General features: G+C 40.4%; 1 protein-coding gene across 1 annotated transcript; it reads right to left on the reverse strand.

The window, feature by feature from the left end:
- Positions 1 to 739: 739 nt before the first annotated feature.
- sacs2 (sacsin molecular chaperone 2) lies at positions 740 to 19478 on the reverse strand. Its single transcript, XM_020090054.2, has 8 exons — positions 19176 to 19478; positions 16477 to 16522; positions 15638 to 15725; positions 15310 to 15421; positions 14792 to 14938; positions 13279 to 14710; positions 12478 to 12566; positions 740 to 12358 (listed from the first exon to the last, which is right to left on the reverse strand). The coding sequence occupies exons 2-8, from the start codon at positions 16503 to 16505 to the stop codon at positions 1452 to 1454; spliced, it is 12804 nt and encodes a 4267-aa protein (XP_019945613.2). The 5' UTR covers positions 16506 to 16522; positions 19176 to 19478; the 3' UTR covers positions 740 to 1451.
- Positions 19479 to 20049: the final 571 nt, after the last annotated feature.

The following is a 20049-nucleotide window of genomic DNA, read 5'->3' on the forward strand; positions in this document are numbered from 1 at the left end:
ACACATGGACACGGACACCATTTACATCTTCTTGCACTTAAGCAATTTTAACATTGGGTTCACTGACGATTCTTGTTTCAGATTTGCCTGCAGGTGACAGTAATTTAATATTAAGTTTAATTATCAGCAGTGCTTAAATGTTCAGTGTGTAGAATTTAGTGACATCTAGAGGTGATGTTGCATGTTGCACCCCTCACCTCACCCTCCCAAACATGAATGAGAACCTGTGGTAGCCTTCATTTGTCATAAAAACTCATAAGCTGTTTAGTTTGTCCAGACTGGGCCACTGTAATAAGCATGGCGGCCTCTGTAGAGAGGACCCTCTCCTGATGTAAATATAGTTTATAAGTATTTAAATAGACAGAGCCCGTTCTAGGGTAAAGAAAGCAACAATTGATCTAGTGAAAACATCACTAGGATTATTTTATTTCAATTTTTTCCAATAGATCCCTTTCATGGAAATCTTACAGAGATTCAAACCGGGGACCCTCTTGCTGTGAAGCAACAGTGCTAATAGTGTTTTTTGTTTGTTCTATAAAAAGGCAATGACTTAGGCTTGTTCTATATAGTAAGAATAATGATAATAGTAATAATAATTAATTAAGAATACTGTGCAAACTCCATTCACAAGCTTACCAGGACGTGGTGCTGTACATGTACACACTGTCAAAACTCTCACACTACATTACCTGTGAGAAGACTTGAAAACAAACATGAAAGAAGAATAATCTTTTCATCCTTTATTTAACTTGAATTTATTTTTATTTCAACAGGAAAAAGGTGATTTAACTGTAACAGAAAGAAGTTATGACAAAATTATACATGCACTTGCATTTTCAAAACAAAGTGGTACAGTGATTATATATCTTCCGCAAGTAGCCATTAAAAGTAAAAAAAGAACATGACATAAATCGATTACTGTATATTGGCTCTCAATGAGTACTTAGAAACACTAATAGAACATAAAGTGCAGTGGATATACAGGTCCACAGCAAGAGCCATAAATGTTGACAACATTTAACACTTTCATACCAGTCACACAATCATCACTGTATATTGGTCCTCAGTGAGTGGTTACAGACAATAATAGAACATAGCAAAGTAGTAGAGTGATTATACTGGTCCTCAGCAAGTATTCATAAATGGTGACATAACAACAATTCTTTGATATCTGCATTTTCATAACAAGTTATATGGTGACGGTACTGATCCAAAATGAAAATGTATAAATGAAAATGAATGTATTGATCCTCAGTGAGAAGTCAAACGTTTACAACCATGCACAAAATCCCTGTTATTTACATTTCAGTAACAAATCATATGGTAAAAGACTAATTAGTCCAAAAAGATTTTTCTTTTGTTTTTGTTTATAGTAATGTTTAAATACCACTCATATGACTAATTAAATTAACTTAAATTTGCTTTCTCAGCATTACACGACTCTCAAATCGCTATTTCACATATGCCTCAACTGCACTGAGAAGCTCAGACGCTTTCTCCAGTGCTTGCATTTCGTTCTCAGATTCGAACTGCTCATTTGGAATGTGTGGATATGGATGGCAACTGGGATACTGAGTCTTTTTGTTATCCACTCCCAGCGTCTTAAGATTTTGCACTATATGAGGCAGATCTGTCAGTTGGAGGTTGTAGCGGGAAACTCGTTCGGCAAGGGCTGAGATGGAGCTGCCAGAGGAAGGTTGACCGTGCCTTTTATACTCGGCAGCTGTGAGAGACTTTTCCACTGCTTGATGGACTTTGAACAGGCACCATTCTGTGCTGCCCCCACCATTGTCCTTGTAGGCTGCATTGAGATCACAGCGAGCCTGTCTGCACCAGCGCTGAGCCTCCTCTTTGTTTGGCCTTGGGACATTTCCATAATTAGTCCAAAAGTTGTAAGAATAACCAGAACCACCAGAGAATCTCTCTCGATTAGTTCGGTGATACCTGGCCTCTTGATTCCATTGCTGGTAGAAGTCGCTGAAATCCCAGTAATCCCTTGAACAGGAGGAGCCTGTGGTTTTGCCTCTGCCGTTTTTAAGCTCTTCAACTCGATTCAGCAAGTATTTAAATGCCTCATTGGCAAGAGACTGGTGGTCAGGATTTTTGTCAGGATGCCACCTGAGGTACAGTCGCTTGATGGCTTTATGCCTCTCCTCCGCAGGAAGAGACCATATCTCTTCCAAGCACTTGTCAATTTCCCTTTTAGCTTCCTCAACAGAGGTTGGTAAGGATCCTGTAGATGATGATTGGGAATGAGGCGGCACAGCTCCCGCCAGTAGCTCCAGCTCCATGGGAGAAGCAGATTTGCAAGTCCTCCCAAGTTTTGCTTTCTTTACCCGTTTAAACTGATATAGGTCAAGACAACTGACTTCAATTGGCTCCTCTTCACCAATATCTACTTTGTATCTGCGTGAAAGCTGTCCAGAGATTCCAGGCAGTTCTTCAACAATAACTGCATAACTATACTTGTGGTCAGTGCTGTAGGCAACATATTCCCCCTCCTCAAAGTTATTGAAGATGTTCATGTCTAAGGAATCATGCCATTCCTTTGGTACTTCTGTCCCAGGGGCAGGTGGTGTGAAAAGCAAACTTTTACTTTCAGTGCTGTCATGGATCCCATTCTTAGCCAGAGTTTTCTGAACATCTTGTAAACTGTCACACATAAGAAGTTGTCCAAGGACTGGGAGGTGATGGGGTGCAATTTTGTTGCCTAAAAGAGCAATAATCTCCCTTGTCAGTGTCATAATGACTTCATTTATAACCTTCAAAACCATGTCATCATTGTGTTTTAGGTAAAATACGCAGCCTTGTTGCCCTCGTGTGACAAAAACATCGTTTTCAGTGGCAGTTTTCTGTAGTGGCTGTTCTTTCAGCCAAAGCTTTGTTTCCAGGTTTTTGCAGCAGACAATCTGAATACTGCCAAAAGTATTCTCGCACATGTCAGCAGCATCTTCGTGTTTTATTTCTCCTCGAGAACACGCTCTGATAAGACAAATGAGTCCATGTCTGAATGCAAATGAGGACAGATGTTGATCAAACCATCCACTGAATTCACAGTCAGTCTCAAGCTCACAAAGCTGCATGTGTGCTTCCACTACTTTCTCCTCAGTGACCTGAGACAGCATTTTTGGCTGCAGGTTCAGAGGCAGCAATTTCACCAACCGATGATGCTCATAGGTGTCTGTCTCCAAATGGCATTCGCTGAGTTTCTCAAGCAACAGGAAGTCACCAGCCAACGCTACTTCTAACCGTTTGGTCTCAAATGCTGTGTCATTGTAGTACAGTGTGCACGAGCGGTACAATTTACCATCTACTGCAGGGAGATACAAAGACTTCACATCTTTAACATGGGACTTGTCTCCTTGGTCTTTGATTAACCGAAACAACTGCTCCACGGCACGTTTTACAGTTTTAAGTTGGTTTGGGTTTAGATGTGGTTTATCACAAGTCTCGGCATAAATTGCTGCCAGAACATTACTATACTCCACAGCAGTAGGGTTCTGCTTTACACCTATTTTCTTGAAGAACTCTTTGTAAATTAAATCATCCAAAGGAATTTTGTACAAATATGGTCTAAAGTCTTTGTGATGGGGGACAAAAAGAGACGTGTCATCAGTCCTCACAAGTTCTTTGTCTTTTTCAACCAATACAACAGGAAGACCAGCCAGTGGCCGACTGTCAAATGTGTTGGCTTGCAGGAAGGTGTAGGAACTTCGAAACACGATAGCACGGCCTTCTATCAACTTGTCAGTTTGACAGGGAGATTGACAAATGTTGCTCATATTGCTGGTTACACACTGTGGAGGTGGTTGATCATGGGCACCTGCATTTTTCATCATCTCCAGCAAATCCTTAGACTGATAAACTGGTATATGTATGATTGGCATTGAAGACCAAATCAATTCTTGATGCTTGGGATTGATATCCATCAAAGAGCCTCTGATTTTAACAACACTCCCCTCAGCTGCAAATGGTTGGTGATAGTCGCACAGTTCTTTTTGAATTGTCACAGGAAAAATGAACTTGATGTTGGCTATGCTCTCCAGCAACCTTTCCTCATTCTTTTTGTCTTGACTCACTTTAGTTAAGGCTGTTCTGAAAAGTAAGGCTGATTTCTCTTTCAACTCTTGAAGCTGCGAGTTCTCTTTTGCTTCTGATTCTAACTGGTATGCAAAATTTATGATGTCATCGTTTGACACAATATGCTTCATTCCAAGTTCTCTGAGCAGCTCTTTTGTTTCTCTCATTTCTTTTGGATTTCCTTCATCAAACTCAGCCCAAAATCTCTTAGGCACAAATCTCTCCTGGTGCAACATTTTCTTGTATAGCTCGATGCTATCATCAAAGAAGTATGATGCCGTCTCCAAACTGCCTTGGGAATTGCGGATCAATTTCACCATCTTCATCGAGGAGATGATTTTGTCCTTATATTTAAAGTAGCTGGGATGATGTTGCAGTAACAGTAAGAGCTTGAAGCACTGAAGTGCTGACCTCTCTGTGAGTGTGTGTACAACAGGCAGAATGAACTTCATGAAAAACTCCATGTCAGTCAGAATTTTGATGTTCAGTGATTGTGACAGACTGTAGTTCTCAAGATATTTGAGAAAAATTGTGTTGCTGTTGGGCAGGAGGAACAAATCTGGAAAGGTTGTCAAATGTTCGGTGTTGAGGATAAATACCTCCTTGTGTCCATCAATCCTCACTCTCTCCCCAAATATTGTTTCAAATAATGGCAGGGACCTGAGCTTCCTCTGATAGTCTTGAGTGTCTTCGGCCTTGGACACTCCAGAGTGCAGGAAGTTCTGAAGCTCACTTTTCTCATTAGTGGAGAGCTTGGAAAACTCTGAGTGGTTAATGTTATAAACCTGGTCCAGCACACAGCTTGCATCACTGACATCCATAAGCTCAGGGTGTAGTAAATGTATGTCAGAGAAGAATGTAATGTTGAGCTTCATGAAACCAAGTTTGAAGAGGATGCCTGATATGTCCCTGTCTGAGGCAAACTGAATCACACTCTGCATATCTGTCATTGTTTGTAAGAAGCATTTTCCGTTTAACCTTGGACACACAACAGGTAGAATGTAGCAGTCACTGAAAAGCTGCCTCACATCACTGAATGTCAGAGTTTGTTCATCATCACTGGCTGTTGCAGGTTTAATTTGGCTTGTTATGAATTTCCAGAGTAAATTCAACCACCTCAACGTTGTCTGGTTTGGGTCATAGAGACCAGTGTCTAAATCAACAGCACAGCTATCAAGATGATGCTGAAGTAATGGCTTCAGATATTTTGCTGCATTGGGAACTGTCAGACTTTCGATGAGGTTAAATCTTTTCAGAACAGCCATGTGCTCTTTGTTGGTCAGACAATCTGCAAATTGGTCCAAGTAGTCGAAGAACAAACTTTCATATCCTGATATCAGTTTAGGAGATTCAGAGTTGAACACTCTCAAAACTTTATCTCTTGTGAGGAGAAGTGGAAGCCCATCAAGTAAAGTAGCGTTGTCCTCTGTGACCTTTTGCAACAAGAGATCTTTTAAGCAGAATTTCAAGAGGTTTGAACATCTTTGATCATCTCTAATCAGAGTGGAAGTTATAGGCAGGGGTAATGCTTCATCCGTTTGCTTTGGGTCATGGAGAGGTTTTTCTTTCAGGAAAGTCCGTACAGTTGAAGGGTTCACATCTTTCAGTTCAACACCAGCGCTTTGGAAGGTTTCCCAAACTTCTTGCATTTTAGTAGAAAAGGGAACTAATTTCATTCCCAGATCTTCCAAAATGAAATTCATCTCTTCATTTTCTGGATGTGTCAGGTGAAGTGCCTTTGTTGTCTCAGTTTCTCTGATGTCACACCAGTCAAAAGAGTATTCAATCCAGGTGTAGCCTGCAATTACACGCGTAGACCTTCTCATCACTGGAATCACATTTAGGCCTTTTTCCTTGATTGATCTGTACACCTCGTGTATCATTTCATGCCAGTTCTGATCAACATCTTGGGACACAGTTGGCCAAAAAAACAAGTATGGATGATTGAAGAACGAGCCCATACATCCAAGAGACACTTTTTTCTCTGCAATTGTGTTGCTGATGTAATGAAGGAGATCTGCATACAGTGGAGCAATGACATTCTGTTTCAATGAATCATTCCACTTTGTTTTCAGACTTTGCCCATCTTCTTTCCAAAGGCTTCTCCTGGAAGAATCTACCTCAAAGTTTGCGTTGATGTGCACTGGAAGTCCTGTTCTCCCAGGCAAAGGAAGTGAACAAAATGCTTCTCCTTGAAAATCCAAACAACCACCATCCTCACGTTCAGTCTTTAAGTTCACACGTGCTGCTATTGCTGCTTGGGGAAGTTGCTCTGACATTGTTTCCCTTCCACCTGTGTTTTTGAATGAGCCAAACTGCTCTGCAATGATCCACTTGCTTTGTCTTTTACGTGAGGTTGAAATTATGGTTTCATAAATCGCGTTGTGCGGTGATACTGCTTTGTCAGATAGAAGTGCTTCTTGTTGAAGTTTTACAAACGCATCCTTTTCTTCTCTGCTTTTCTGTGGTAGACTTTTTTCAACCACAAAGAGTGTTGTGAGTTCCCCTGAATGCTGATTGATTTCATGGACTTTGATTTTGCAGATGTTTTTCAGAAACAGAATTAATCCTTCAGGATCTTTGGAGAGAGCAGAGCAGAGTAGATTCATATCTTTGTCAGTGACTCCCTGCTCTGATATTTTAGAGCTGTTTGCCATGGTACCAATCCTCAGAGGTAATCTGAACATGGTGCCATCTTTGAGAGGGAAGTTGTCTGGAAGAAAGGATTTGTAGACGTCCATGTACATGTTCTTGAATTCATCAGCTAGTTTATAGCCAATGCCAGAAAGTGGTTTGTCTGAAGAACCTTCAATGTATGTTTGATTGGGATCAGAAATGCACAGTAAGTCATCACCAGTGAGGATTGAGGGGCAGTCAGTCAAATGGTAAACAGAGTTGAATCCAACACCATATTTTCCTGTCTTTCCTGGAGTGTTGTGCTTCCCTCCTTCTCCCAGCTGTTGAATTCCAGCCAGGTCAGCATCAGAAAACACTTTGTTGTTGAACACACACAGTGCTGGTCCTTGCAGATGGTTCCATTTCTTCCCAAAAGTTTTTTCTTTGCCATGCTGTCGTTTGTCCCACACAAAGTGGATTTCTGTTGCCTCTGCATCATCAGCATTTTGGATTAGCTCTTTAAGGATATCCTTTTTTGACGGATAGGCTGAAATGATGTTTTTTATTCGAACTGTCAGTTGCTCCTGCTGTTCAAACTGAAATGCAAATTGTGAAATGTTCTCAGCTATGTGGTTTTGTAGAGTATGATGCCTTGTTGTTTTTATTCCAAAGTGCTGAGCCATAGCACGTGCGATATCCTTGTGGCTTAATGTGACACCAGAAGCCACAGGCATCCATGGGCTGTCATCGTAAAACAGCTCACTTGCAGGTTGCAAAACTCCATGTTCATTGGGTATCAGACAGTCAACTGTTGTTTTCTCTTTGGGCTCATATATCCCTTTGATTAAAATTGTCAGGCACATTGACAGATCACTCTTTGGCAGGGGCATGTTTCCATGTTGACAGTGCAAGTTCTGGAGGACAGTTTCAAACTGACTGATTGTGTATTTTTTCTCAACACCTACACATTCCCAGAGTTTTGTGAATCTTTTGAAGCCAGGTGGAAGTACATGCAGGTAAGGTTTTGCTTCAAACTGCTCATTTTCAGCTACACAGTTCACATTTATAAATGTACTGCCAACAAGTATGAAAGGGAATGAATTTGCCCTCTGTGAGATAAAATTGGAGTTCTCACACTCACTGAGCCACTGGTTTAGAAACTTATAGCACTCATGTGCTATTTCGTGAAGCATAGGTTTGTCAGTGGATTGGGACTGCTTAGACATTTCTTCCAGCTGCTGAAGCACTGTCTCAGGACTTGGACTGTCATGAACTCCTAAAATTTGTAGAAGCGGATCATTGTCGCGTATATTCAGATTGATATGATCCAGCACGGGTTGTGTCATGTTCACGAGAAGTGTGCATTTGTCACTAAACACATCAGTGGGTCTTCTGAGTGTTACATTTCTTTTCTTATCACCAGGTGAAAATGCTGGAAGAAATTCAATCTTCCTCAGTGTTTTCCATTGGGGGGAGTCTTCCACAGTCATGTGATGTTTCATAAGTTCAAGAAGGCAGCTCAACCTCTCATATGCTTTCTCTCTGTCAGTGCTCCAGGTTTTGCTGATTGTGCCTGCTTTTTGTGTGATTTCTTTCAATGGGAGATAGTCACTTGCCATTCCAAGTTCCAACAAGCGCTTGATCCTTTTGGGGGAGCAAAAGTCATTTTTGGTCCCACCAAGCAACCTCCCCTCTTCTGCTTCAAAAAGACAGGCAGCTCTCCCTGTTGGATTCACAAGTTTGTTGATATACTGCAGCTGTCCATCTGTTGTGGGAATGCAAGGTTCACTGATGAGTCGATTGTCAATTCCTTTGACTTGAAGATCGATAGCATGCAGTAAAAGTGTATCTCTGCTCACATGGTCGATGGTACCAAGGTTGTTAAACACTACTTCTTGGTAAAACTTTTCCCAGTTCCATGTTCTGTTCTCTACAACCTTTTCCAGGCCTGCCTTTTTGAAGCTATTTTTCAGCCACAGTGGAAAAGGAACAACTTTGTTGGGTGGTTTTACATATTTCTTGCACAGCTGTATGACAAGTTCACTGAGTTCCTTATCATCTCCAATGCTCTCGTGTAGAAATATGGCAGTGTCCATTGAGCACCAATGTTCTCCATCACTAAAGAGCTCTGGACCAATGTTGTGCTGGGCAATGCTGGAGTAAAACGCATCCACCAAAGGCTTGAAAGTTTCACTCACTTTCTCTCTGTCAGGCCAGAAGGTGTGATAACAGTAATCTTCCAGTTGGTTGGTTTTGGACATTTTCTTAAGTGTCAAAAGTGTTGTGATATATGCCGTCACTACAGGATCCTGTAGAAGAGCTTTGTTCCAGTCATTTTTAACCCCACTCTCCCACAGACCTTTTCGGTTGCTTGTTACAGCAAATGTACCATTTATATTAACTGGAAGACCTGTGTGAATGGAAAGAGGAAGGAAGCAAAATGCCTGTCCAACGAGGTCTGTTTGTGATGAGACCAGTTTCCCAGATTTTGGATTATTTTGCAAAGGCACAGCAACACCCCCTATGGGCAAAGAGAACGTGGCTTCTTTGTTTTTTTGAAGAGCCATTTTAAAAGACTGCTGTGTTCCAAAGCAGTTGTACAGGAGCCAGGACTGGACATGAGATACTCCAGACTGCTGACTGGTGATTTGGACAACACTGACTGTGGTGGAATCAATGACCTCTTTACATTTTCCATCAAGTTTCAACAGTGATTTCTCAGCCTGATATTGCTTTGACACACAGGATTCATCAGGAATCCTCATTGCACTCACAACGGTTTTGGAGACACTCAGAACAGCTTCTATTTCATCATCTCTTGGTGGAGTTGATGCATTGCTGGAGATCCTCTGTAGTGTTAATGCATTGACTTTCTTCAGAAAAAGCAGGTGAGTTTGTGAATTATTAGTTAGGTGCTGTTGAAAAGTGAGGATATTGTGTTTGTGATACACTGTTGTGCTTATTTCTGACTTCAGAGCTTCTTTTTCAGTTCGGAAAGGTAGTTTGATCAGAGTGCCTGAATAGGGTTTAGGAGGACTTTGTTTGCTAAATTTGCAATCAAAAATGTGTTCATATGGTCCAAACTGACCAGGAAACCAATGAAATAGTTGTTGCTTAGAGAGATCAAGCTTGAGTCCAGGATTAGTTTTTTGCTTGATGTGCTTTTTAAGATGAGTTACATTTGGATCAAGAATGAGAAGATGGTTGCCACTCAGGATGGAGGGAACATCTGTCACATGATACACAGTATTGAATCCAAGTCCAAACTTTCCAATTTTTTCCACCTTGGTTTCTTTCGAAGCAGAGCCCACTCTGACAATATTTTCCCAGTCCTCATCTGTGAACTGCTCATTATTAAATGCCCAAAGACAAGGTCCTTGACAAAGGGCCATTTCAGCGTCAATAAGACTTTCAGGGGGATCTTTGTGCACTCTGAAATCCACCATGAATTTGCAGACCTCTGCTCCAGCATCTTCTGCATTCTGAATGAGCTCTTTGAATACATCACTTTCTTCATCATATTCTTTAAGAATGTTTTTAATCCTTGTTGTTATTGGCTCAGATTGTCCACACTGCTCTATTCCCACTAACTCTGGATTGAGGATAAAGGTACTGAGAAATTGAATGTTCAACCATTCAGCTGTTGCTTTTGTGATTTCCTCATGTACAACATGAATTTCCTCCTGGCTGCACTTAAGCTCTTTCAACCCGTTTTTGCTGACATCACAGAAGACTGCTGTGGAACCTTGTTTCAGTGTGTACTGTTCACCCTCTAAGATGACTGGCACTGGTATGTCATCCTTAACTGCCTTCTTCTCTCTCCAAAGCCAGTTAAGAATTTCAATTGACACTTTTACCTCAGAGGAACTTGCACATGGCTGTTGCCTTCCTTCAACATTTCGCTGGATAGAATGCAGAATGCCAATGATTTCTTCATCTGAAATCAGCGTTCTCAGGCCTGACTTCCGGAGCAACTTCTTGTATGGCAGGAATTCATCGGGCACTTTTCCAATGTAAGAGCTCAGGTCTAGATTATGTGGGTATTCAAGAACCAGATCCTTTGGTGAAACAAACTGGTTGTGGCTCCACAGCCAGCGTGTGTCCCCGTTTATCAATGTTGCAAATTCAGAGATGTTATCTTGCATGTGTCTGTAAATGCTATGCAGCTCTGTTTTGAAATTCACATCTGTGTCAGGATCAACCATTTTCTTTGCCTTTGATGTCAAGACAGATAAATTGTCTATCACTTTTTCAGGTGGGGGTCGACATTTGAAACCCAGTTTGTTGCTAACTCTGTCACTGACATTTCCCACTAGAGGCATCACATGTCCAACAATGTCCTTAAACACAGAGTGTCTTATTTCATCTGGGCAGAAGAAACATCTCTTCAGAGATTTGTCATAACCAGGTTTATCACATGGGATCCATTTGAGCATTTTAAAGCGTTGAAGCTGCTCATGAGAAAGCTTTGACAGTAGATTATTGGCATCCAACATTTTTAAGAGCACCTGAGCTCTTTTCTCAGCCTCAGTTGGAGAGCAAAGACGCATTTTGTCAATCAGTACGGTGGCATACAACAAATGCTGAGGTGACACATCTGCTTCTTTATTTAGCAATCCAAGATCTGTTAGGCTTTCAAGCATTTGTGATGTGCGAGTGTACATGTGTGGGGGGAAGAGATATGACTCAAAAATGACTGAGAAAGTTTTAATTCTTGGATCCAAAAAGTTTGACACCTTTTTGAGCTGTCCGTTCACTTCAATAAAGCTCAAGTCCTTACATCTGCTTCTCAAGATCTGATTCTGAGAGAAAAGGATATTACCATGCTGTAAAATCCAAGTCATGATTTTCTCTGTGTCTTCTTTGCTGCAAGATCTCTTCTCAATACAGTCAATGAGGAGATGGGCTGCTTCGGCTGTGTTCAAGAGATTAATTTTGAGCAGCTGTAACAATCTGCGATCAGCCTCAGTAGCACACTGCAAAACTGAATCAGGCATTGGGAGCTCTGTTGGTACTGTTAGACCAGATGTCAGAAGAACAGCCTGCTTTGATCGAGCTGCCGAACAAACTCCTCTCATGGTTTTAAAGAGAGGTAACTTTGAGAGTAAATCATTCTCACTCCTTGAGAGAGAATCCAGACGAGAGAGATAATCTTTCAGCTCTTCTCGTGCTTTGTGAGAGGCCTTCATGAGTTTTTGAATGAGATTCTGAGGGTCTAAATTCACCAATACTTTCATGACGCTCCTCGGAGATGGGCACAGCACGTAAGAGCCTAAGTCTACGTGCTGGAGCCATTCGTTTCCTCTAACCACTGTGCCACCGGCTTTGCTCACCAACTGAGCTATCTGATCTGGCAAGCTCATGTTTTTGCTTTTCTGAAAGATGAGGGTTGTGCTCTGTTGTAGTTGTGTTAGTGATACAACCTGACTGACAGACAGGGGGCTGACAGGTATTAATGGTATTCCAGTGAATTGACTTAACTCTTTGAAGTGAGTATTGAGAAATTTCCAGAATTCTTGGAGCCATTCAAAAGGTGGATGTTGACTGCTGCCGATGTTCCAGGTAACAAGACCCGTCCTCGTCTGCTTCCAGTCTGGTGGCAAATACCTCCTTGTGTAGTCAGCCACTTGTTCTGCGTCAATGTTGATGACCTTGTAGAAATCTGCATAAAACAGATTTTTGGAACAATATATGTATAAATATATGTTTATGTAGTGAGACAACATGCAAATTACAAATACAATTAACGTTTAGATCACTGTATTCTATAAAATGACATACTTTTTCTGGCCAGTTCATTCAGGTGGGTAATGCAGGCTGGACTGAGATCATCAGGGATAAAGAGGTGTTTGCAGCATGGCAGCAAGGCTCTGCAAAAAAGAGAGCACGTGTCTATCAGTCTAGATTCAATCCAATAGAAGAGATGATCAAAAACTGCTTAAAACCATACACATTTTCAAATAAAATACTGAAGCAAGAAAGAGTAAGCCAATTAGTAGTCCCTGCAAACTTACCTTATTAGGGATCGAACTGCTGTAATTACAGTACATGATTTTAAAAAACTTAAAAAAAACAATGAACCATATCGCTGTACTTTTTTGTTTCAATGTTACAGGAAAAAACATACGGTTAAAAATCAAAGCCTTTGAGATTGGGTGTGAGCCAAGAAACCACCACACTTGCAGGCAGTTATTTTCTACAAAAAAGCCCTACATACAAATGTACAAGGGGTGCAATGATTATACAAATCCAGGGTTTGGTTCAGGTTGATTTTCAAGCTATGTTTTATTTTGTGTTGCCACTTTACGTGAGGGTCTGAAATCTCAAGGTTCTTATCCATCTTGATCTAATCAAACTACCATAACGTTAATTATTCCATCATAACTGGACCAATGTAGCCACATAACACAAGCAGTTGGAGCAACATTTGTGATTTTGATGCCAAAATTTGCAATTCCATCTTCCTCTATCAACATTGGGAGTTTATGTCTCATGGTGTGCTCTTGACTTTTGAAACATTTAACACACACACATACACACAACACATCATGTGAATAATATTTTAATAGAAATATGTTTTACCTGGGAAACTCATCGCTGTCAATTAAAGCGGTGTCCTCCTCTCTGTCTGTGAAAGATCTGAATGAGCCATCATTGAGTGGTAGCAGCTGAAGACCCTCAAGTTCTCTGTATTTTCCATCACTCAAGATATACTCCAAAACACATAGTTTGTCGTCTTTAGGGATGTTATGCACGCCAATGCTGCGAAGAATGTCCCTCAAGAAAGCTGGAGTCACATGTTTCAGGCTGCTGAGGTATGGACAGGCCTCATTTATGGCTCTTGCAACAGGTCCTGGTAATGTGACAAGATTTTCTCCACAGGAAACCAAAGTGTTTTTAATGGCGTCCAGCATTTCAGAGCTTGTTGGACCATTGCAGGGGAACACGGCTTCTGATAGTGTGACAAATGTTCTTTCATCTTTTGCAAGAGAGAGGAGAGCTACATCCTGTGAGAACAAGTGACTAAGAACATCCAGACCAAAGGCATACCATTTGTCTTTGTGCTGTATTTGGGCGATATCTGGCCACAGATCGTACACAGAACAGACAGGCAGAATAGACTGTTGGGCAAGTTTGACGGCATCTTGAATGATCATGAGGTATGCATGTGGGAGCACCTCCTTCATCAGCAGTTCATTCCACATGGCATGTTCATCATGTCTCTGGTCTTCCTCTTGCCACTTGATTTGTCGTCTGTTGTCTGTGAGACCAAAGCACGCATTGACATAAACTGGGAGTCCTGTTTTGTTGAACTCATTGTTTGGGAGGGGAAGAAAGCAGCTCAGTCGACCTTCACTGCACTGTCTGTTCTCTCCACAAGGGAATGCCAAGTCAACTTGAGGCAAAAATTTCAACTTATCTGCCAGTGAATCAAGATTTTCTACAATGCCTTCCTTCATGCTACATGTTGTCACAAGCCACTTTGTTTCTCTGTGGGCGTCTGAGTGGAGGGTGATTAGTTTGAACCTTGTTAAACTTTCAATGACTGACTCCTCTTCTGACTCCAAAACGACATCTGTGGGCACTGAGGATATCACCTTAAGTCTGGTGTTCACAGTGCCATGTATGTTGATATGTATCAGTGACACAGCGGTCACATTTTTGAGGAACAGAAGGCTCTGGTCCGCATCTGAAATGAAGCTGTCGAAGAGCTCAACCACCTTTTTAGAGTCATATAGATTATCCGAAATTTCTGATGCCTCATTACGCAAAGGGAATCTGAAAATTGTGCCGTCAAAGCACTGATCCTCCATGATGACTTTTGACCAGTCTTGTTCGCTTACAAGTGAAACTATATCTCGAAAGGGTTGGAACTGATCATGCATGAATGTCAGGGCTTCTTGGTGTTCTGGATCATCCAAAGACCACAGAAAACCTCCATTTCTGTCTCCAAATATTTTTTCTTGGGGGTCCAATAAGCCAAGGTGCACTGAGCTGAATACACTCGGCACATCTGTAAATAAGATAAAATTGATATTTTGCCATTAATTTGCGACATACATTCTTTAATACTAATAGTTGGACATGTGTTTACCTGTTATGTGATAGACAGAGTTGAAGCCGATTCCAAACCTCCCAACTTTGTTTGGGTCATTTCGCTTGTCACTCCTACCTGCCCTCTGAATTGCTTCCCAGTCATCACCAGTGAATGCAGCATTGTTGTATGCATAGAGAGCAGGACCTAAAAAAATAGTTACAGAGAAAAGGGCTTATGGCATTACATCAACTCATCCATGTGTTCATTAATATTCTCCAGTTTCTCTCAAACTGCGTAATATGAAGTCCATCGCAGCACAAACTGAGGTAGAAATGCTGTAGACAAAAGGCAATTCATTTTCTGCTTAGACTCAGTATTTTAAACTGTTGGGTAAAACATCTGTAATTAACATTAAAGTAATCCTGGTGTCTTTTGTGGTCTAATGTAACTGCAACCAGCAACATACGAGAAAATGATTTAAACATCATACTTCTTATCAAGTGATCATGAGAACCAAGTTTTGCTGGTAGACTAATAAGCTGTATCAAGTTATCAATTATTTATCAATTTGGTACCTTGGTATTTTCCCAGTTCATCAGTCCACAGGCTCTTGGTCCCATAGCTTCTCTCATCATGAATGAAAACCACTTTTGTGGCTTGAGCATCATCAGCATTTTGAATCAGCTCCTGTTGACATATAAAAATTTTGACCATGAACAGAGTTCAGCAGACCAGAGGCCTGTAATACGAAGCAGGATTTGCGATCATCAGGGCAACTTCCAGTTTAATGCTCATACAGTTTACATCAACACAAAAATTTGTTACAAGCACTTTAAGCATTGGATTGAGCCTTTAGCTCCAATGTCTTTTTTTACGACCAGTGAGCACTGACTGTATACCAACCTTCAAAATCTGTCCACCGTCTGGGTATCGACGTAGAATATCTTTCAGGTAGTCGATGAAGGGTGGAGCTGTTGCCCCGAAGGACGTTCTAAACAAAGCAGCAGGATTAAAGAGAAAGAATTAGAATCCAAATCAACACACGGCGAGTCATCCTGAAGTACTCAAGACTTTGGAAGAATGGGGTCAAGTCAGATTTATTTATTGTGCTTAATAATAGTGGCAAAGCAAAATCAATGAGGATTCGAATTTACTATTAATTTAAAGATAGACTCAAAATCCAAACACATTAAAAGACAGAGATTAGGTAAACAAAGAAATTAGAAATACATTTAAAAAATACTGTTACTCATACTGTTTATGACTTTGCAGACATATGGAATTAATAAATAATTTAATGCAAGTATGATGATCAATAAGAATAGATTCATATAGAAACTAGCGGTTTACAAAACTATGTATTCTAGTCCTGCGGCTAAGTAAATGAACTGTAATTAGATAGTGCTTTTCTACTTTTATCGACCACTCTCTCACCCATTCACACACACATTTATACAGTGCTACTGTATGCTGTGCTTTTTCTTTCACACACTTTGGGGTTCAGTATGTTGCTCAATGACACATCAACACCTTCTGATTCATGAGCAACCCGCTCTCTCTCCTCGCACAGCTGACCACTGAGGATAACTTCAAGTCAGATGTTTCTGAGGAAATGAGTCACTCATCATCACAACATGTTCCTTCACTGCCTTCAGAATTACCAAAGAGAAATAAAAGGTGATCCCCCTCGTACTGTAATGGGTCGGTGCATCAATGTAAAAACAGATACAGGTGAATCTCACCGAGCTTTTTTCTTTGTCTTCTGACTCATCCTCCCTGTGTGGGCAGCTGTAACAGAATCACATTATTGTGACAACTGCAAAGACTCCAGCACAGTTACTCATTAATAATGAATTCAGAAATCATTAGTTAAGGCCTGAGGACTTCAGAAAGCAAACTGTTAGTAGAAAAAAACATATTATAAATACATCAGTGCTGCTGAATTGTCATTTTAATGCTTTACAAAGCTACATCGCAATTAATTGTCCCCACAGTATGGCAGTTGACAGTGGCTTTGTTTACATGGACACCAATTATCTTATATTAACCTGCTTAAGACAATGGTCTCACTTTCATGTAAACAGTCTTTTCTGATTACCTTAACCTGAATAAAGGTAATACTTGGAATAAGCAATAATTGAAGGCCTGCATCAGATCATATTAGTGTTACCAATACATCCTAATCACATCATAACATCCCATTGGAATATCCGATGCATTTTACAACATTAACATGTACGGCAGTTAAGCTATTTAACGCTATGATCAGAATATGCTCTGTAACATTTAAAGTGGAATGTGAATGGAATATTCTGTTAGCAGCTCATGTAAAAATTCTGATCAAAATAATGTCTTATTGAGAATAAGGTCAATAGTTGTAATATTACTGTCCATGTAAACTTAGTCTGTGGTGTGACTTATCTTTTACAAGCTTCCACTAACTGTCTCCCTGAGCCATTCTTTCATAAGTAATTGTAGCTAAAATCACAATCATTGTCTTGGACTTGTGTGTTTGCTGATTTCAGATGACTGTAGTGATAAACAACCGCAGCTTGGAACATATCAATCTGTAGTCTTAATGGACCATGTTCTATTTCATGGGGGTCCTGCTGTCTGACAACCAAATCAGAGAAATGTATTAATGTTCAAGAATCTCAAGCCTGAATGTCTATTTTGTGACAGTCAGTGCACAGTGGAGGAGATTAGAGATGGGGAGGCTATAAGGGCTGGATGCTGAACAGAGGAATATGACCAGAGGAAGGCTTGAATAATTCCATTCCTCCTCCTTTCATCGACCTCGCCCAATAATTGGTTAAATGGCTCTTAGATCCTTGTGTTTAAATGTGCACACCAGCTAGAGGCTCTATGGTCCAGTAATCCTTGCACTACTGAATCAACTATAGAGTTTAAAGTCTTTTTCAGTAAAGCTCAATTGATGTGACAACAGAGTAGAAGAGAAAGAGAGTAAAAATAAAAGGCTGAAATCTTTAGACACATGGCAGGATGCCCATTCCACATGATGACGTCATGAATGTGGTAATTAGTGTGTTACGTCATCCAGCAACATTAGCCAACTTTTTGAGTGTGCTGAAATTCAGTTGCACAGCATTGTACAAATCCAAAAACCACATTCCATAAAACAAACAACAGGGCAACACCTAAGCAAATGTTACACACCATTTAAAAGCAACAATATAAATGCATAACAAACAACCAAATGTCATGATTTAGAATTCTTTATTACTATAATGTGGAAAAAATGTATTTTATATGCAGTGGACAGAAGGAAGTGTTATTAAAAATGATAAAAAATAAGTATGAGTGTAGGGTTGTTCTGACTCAGTCTCCTTGCTTTGTTTCTGTGATAACATAAACCTGAGGTGAAGGCAAACCAGCTCCAAGCAGAAGACAATTTCCTCACTGTTTTTTTTAAATGACGGCCCCTCCCTTATGCTCACTGACAAAACAAATCCCACACAAGCTTAAGCTCATTGCTGCAGAGCTGCTGATCTCTGATTGCTCTAAGTCCATTTGTAAAGGCTTAAGAATAAAAACCCAGAGGATAGATCTTTGTATTTTTGCATTATTTTCACAGTTTCATCTGGAATTGAACGTTTTCTGCATCAGAAACTTTAAAATGTCCGACAATGTAAAAAACTCTAACCCTGTGTCAGTGAACTGATACAGTTGTGGAAAAGGCACTAACAATTAGAACTGCATTTAATAGTTTACCAATATATCTATTTAGATTTTTAACTAGTTTGCCATATCAAGATTCAGGCTGTGGTTCAGACATATAGTCAGACCCAGAATGCCAATGTAACCAATCTTTCAATACACAGACTGACTCTAGATCTGTTTCCTGATGAAATGAAAATCAAGATAAAAGAAGGTTTGTGGTGCCTTCAGGAGAACCAGTTCCTGGTTCCAAGTCCAGATCATTTTTGCTGACTCACATTGCATATTGTGGATGCAGATACCAACTGCTGCTGCTTGCATGAGCAGGTGGACTCAAGACTAACATAGCAAAGTTTCAACTTTTGCAAATTATAAAGTCCAATAATATATAATATAAATACTATTGACGTCATTTAGGCTCAACTCAGATGATCCACATCTGTGCCTTCACAGGGCTGAAAGTGTGATTTCAATTTTACTGGCTCAGCAAAGTGGAACTTGAAAGCAGGAAGTGGACAAAAATAATTAATAAACCAAAAATACACAAATATATGAATAGGGCAGTGAAACAATTAATAGAAAGAGACACAAGAGACATTCAGACCAGGAACATTTCCTTATTTATCTGGCTTCAATTTTCTACTGCAAAAAAGTTGATTTCCCCTAATTTTTATGATGTTCTAGTATAAAAAGTATTTTCCATAATAATTTCATGTTATTCTAATAAAATTCCGTCATGGTGACAGCAGAAAAATCACTGTACCTCAGACATGTGGGTCGACGGATGGTCTCAGGTCTGCAGCTGCTGGGGAGTTCACTCAAAGACTGAATGCAGTCACATCATGAGAATATAAAGACTGCACATGTCCTGCCCCAACATCACGAGACGTTTCCAGCTTCAAGTCTGTATCTTTCGATTTCTCCGTCAGTGCCAGTTTTCACAAAACGAAACTTTATCTCAGAGACCGTTTCATCCGAAATGGTTCATTCAGCGATCATTTGTTGTATCAGGAAAAACGAAACTTAACTCTTCTGGGCGGAAGTGTTTGTGTGTGTGTGATGTGCACTTGACAGGATGAGCGGACAAGTACACACACGCACGCACACACACACACGCACACACACACACACACATTTGTTTATTATTGTAGCTTTAGTTAGTTTCTCCACTGTTGGGAATGCGTTCACGTACTGTCAGGATAATCAGAAAAACAACTTCCCGACTGAGAAAATTCGTTTGAACGCCACTTCAAGTTGGAACAACTCGGAAACGCCTGCGAAGTTTACCGAGTTGCTGAGGTCATCACATATAAACCAATGTACACAAGTTTGCACAGTAATGCTGCTACTCGGTAACGTCATCAAAAGGCACGACATTGATTTCTATAGGTACTCTGATGACACAGCTAAACATTTCCACATCTCCTGAGGACTCCAGGCCTATAGATGCCATTTTCTAACTGTCTTTTACTTTCTGGTCTCCCTAAAAAGAACATAGGCCAATTACAACTAGCTCACATTACACTCACTTTTAAAGGCTCTGGACTGGCTACATGTTTGCTTCAGAATCCATTTTAAAATCCTTTCATTGGTCTTCCTTTCACTTATCTCCTAGATCTGTTTTTAACTTATCAACC

Source organism: Paralichthys olivaceus, chromosome 10 (assembly GCF_024713975.1).
Source record: "Paralichthys olivaceus isolate ysfri-2021 chromosome 10, ASM2471397v2, whole genome shotgun sequence".
NCBI classification, from domain to species: domain Eukaryota; kingdom Metazoa; phylum Chordata; class Actinopteri; order Pleuronectiformes; family Paralichthyidae; genus Paralichthys; species Paralichthys olivaceus.